The 1,845-nt window shown below is 62.8% G+C and overlaps 1 protein-coding gene across 1 annotated transcript; it reads left to right on the forward strand.

Annotated features, from left to right (window-relative positions):
- The first annotated feature begins 790 nt into the window (after positions 1-790).
- Positions 791-1,627, forward strand: LOC116598325 (keratin-associated protein 10-4-like). Its single transcript, XM_032356990.1, has one exon. It carries the CDS (start codon positions 791-793, stop codon positions 1,625-1,627), a length of 837 nt encoding a protein of 278 aa, XP_032212881.1.
- Positions 1,628-1,845: the final 218 nt, after the last annotated feature.

A 1,845-nucleotide genomic window follows, 5' to 3' on the forward strand; every position in this document is an offset into this window, starting at 1 on the left:
CCTGCTGCTCTCCTAGAAGCAGCTCCTTTCCAGGTGGTTCCCGCTGCCGGGCACCCGCCGGGCACCTGCCCAGACTCCAACACCAGCAGGTCTCGATGACCCTCTCCCAGAAGCCAGATGGCTCGCTGCTTCCCGGGGCACCGGCGTCCACGGCAGAGACCATGTGCCACAGTTCTGACCTGGCTCTTCTGCGCCCTTGTGTGGTGTGTGGTGCAAGTGCTTACTCTTGCCTCCGTTTCCCCATTGGTAGAGTGGGCACAGCAGGTTCACGAGGTTGTTGTAAGGGTCACTGGGTTGACATGTACAAAGCTGCTCAAAATACTTGCTGGCATGAAGACCGATTACACGCACACTTGCTGATGCGCTAAAATATACGGCTTCCAGCCATTCATGGGTTCAAGGACTCAGGAGAGAATTATATCCCCAGATAAAGCTGATATATGCAAAAAAAGAGAACAAAATATGTGTATGATTCCGCTGAGTGTAAAGGAGCCAGGGGATGAATAGGACAGAGTCCCAGAGAGATGCTGGGAGCAGGGGTGAGGGCGGGAGCAGGAGCCGCTGCCCCTCCAGGGTCATGAATGATGAGCACCTGCTGTGGGTGTGACTCGAATCCCCAGGGACCTGCTCCCACAACAAGGAAACAGGTTTTCCGGGGCCTCGTGACAGAAGCACACAGCCCTCAGGTGTATATAAGCCCAGACACCCCAGTCGTCTCACACACACACACTCACACACACACTCACACACACTCACACTCACACCCTCCTCCAGCCCCACCACCCCCACCATGGCCGCATCCACCCTGTCCGTCTGCTCCAGCGACCGGAGCTACGGCAGCCGCGTCTGCCTGCCCGGCTCCTGTGACACCTGCTCCGACTCCTGGCAGGTGGACGACTGCCCAGAGAGCTGCTGCGAGCCCCCCTGCTGTGCCCCCTCCTGCTGTGTGCCCACCTGCTGTGACCCCAGCTGCTGTGCCCCCTCCTGCCTGACTCTCATCTGCACCCCTGCGAGCTGCGGGTCCAGCCCCTGCCAGTCAGCCTGCACCAGCTGCTGCCAGCCCTCCTGCTGCAGCTCCTCCCCCTGCCAGGAAGACTGCTGTGTGTCTCTCTGCTGTAAGCCCGTCTGCTGCACCCCTGTCTGCTGCACCCCTGTCTGCTGCAAGCCCCTCTGCTGTACCCCTGTGTGCTGTGAGGCCTCCCCCTGCTCAGGCTCTTCATGCTGCCAGCAGTCTAGCTGCCAGCCCTCCTGCTGCAGCTCCTCCCCCTGCCAGGAAGACTGCTGCCAGCCTGTCTGCTGCACCCCTGTCTGCTGCAAGCCCGTCTGCTGCACCCCTGTCTGCTGCAAGCCCGTCTGCTGCACCCCTGTCTGCTCCGGGCCCTCCTCCTGCTGCCAGCCCAGCCCCTGCTCCTCGTCCTGCTGCGGACCGTCCTCCTGCGTGTCCCTGCTCTGCCGCCCCGTGTGCAAGCCCGCCTGCTGTGTGCCCGCCTCCTCCTGCTGTGCCCCCGACTCCTCCTGCCAGCCCAGCTGCTGCCGCCGAGCCTCCTGCGTGTCCCTGCTCTTTCGCCCTGTGGGCTCCCGCCAGGCCTGCTGTGTGCCCGCCTCGGCCCAGAAGTCCTGCTGCTGACGGGCCCGTCTCCCCCGGGGCCAGCAGGCTCAGGGGCACCCCCAGCTCTGCCCCTGCCAGCGTCCCGGCTGCTTTAGGGTCTGTCTCTCAGGAACCCCTGTGACATGTGGATAGCAGCCCCTCCTCTCAGGCCAGGAAAGGAGGTTCCCATTCTATTGAGGATGACCCCTCTCATACCCACTGCCTCACTGTTCCCAAGGTCCCAGTGGTCGTGCCTA

The sequence above is a fragment of the Mustela erminea genome, chromosome 1 (genome assembly GCF_009829155.1).
Source record: "Mustela erminea isolate mMusErm1 chromosome 1, mMusErm1.Pri, whole genome shotgun sequence".
Classification (NCBI taxonomy): domain Eukaryota; kingdom Metazoa; phylum Chordata; class Mammalia; order Carnivora; family Mustelidae; genus Mustela; species Mustela erminea.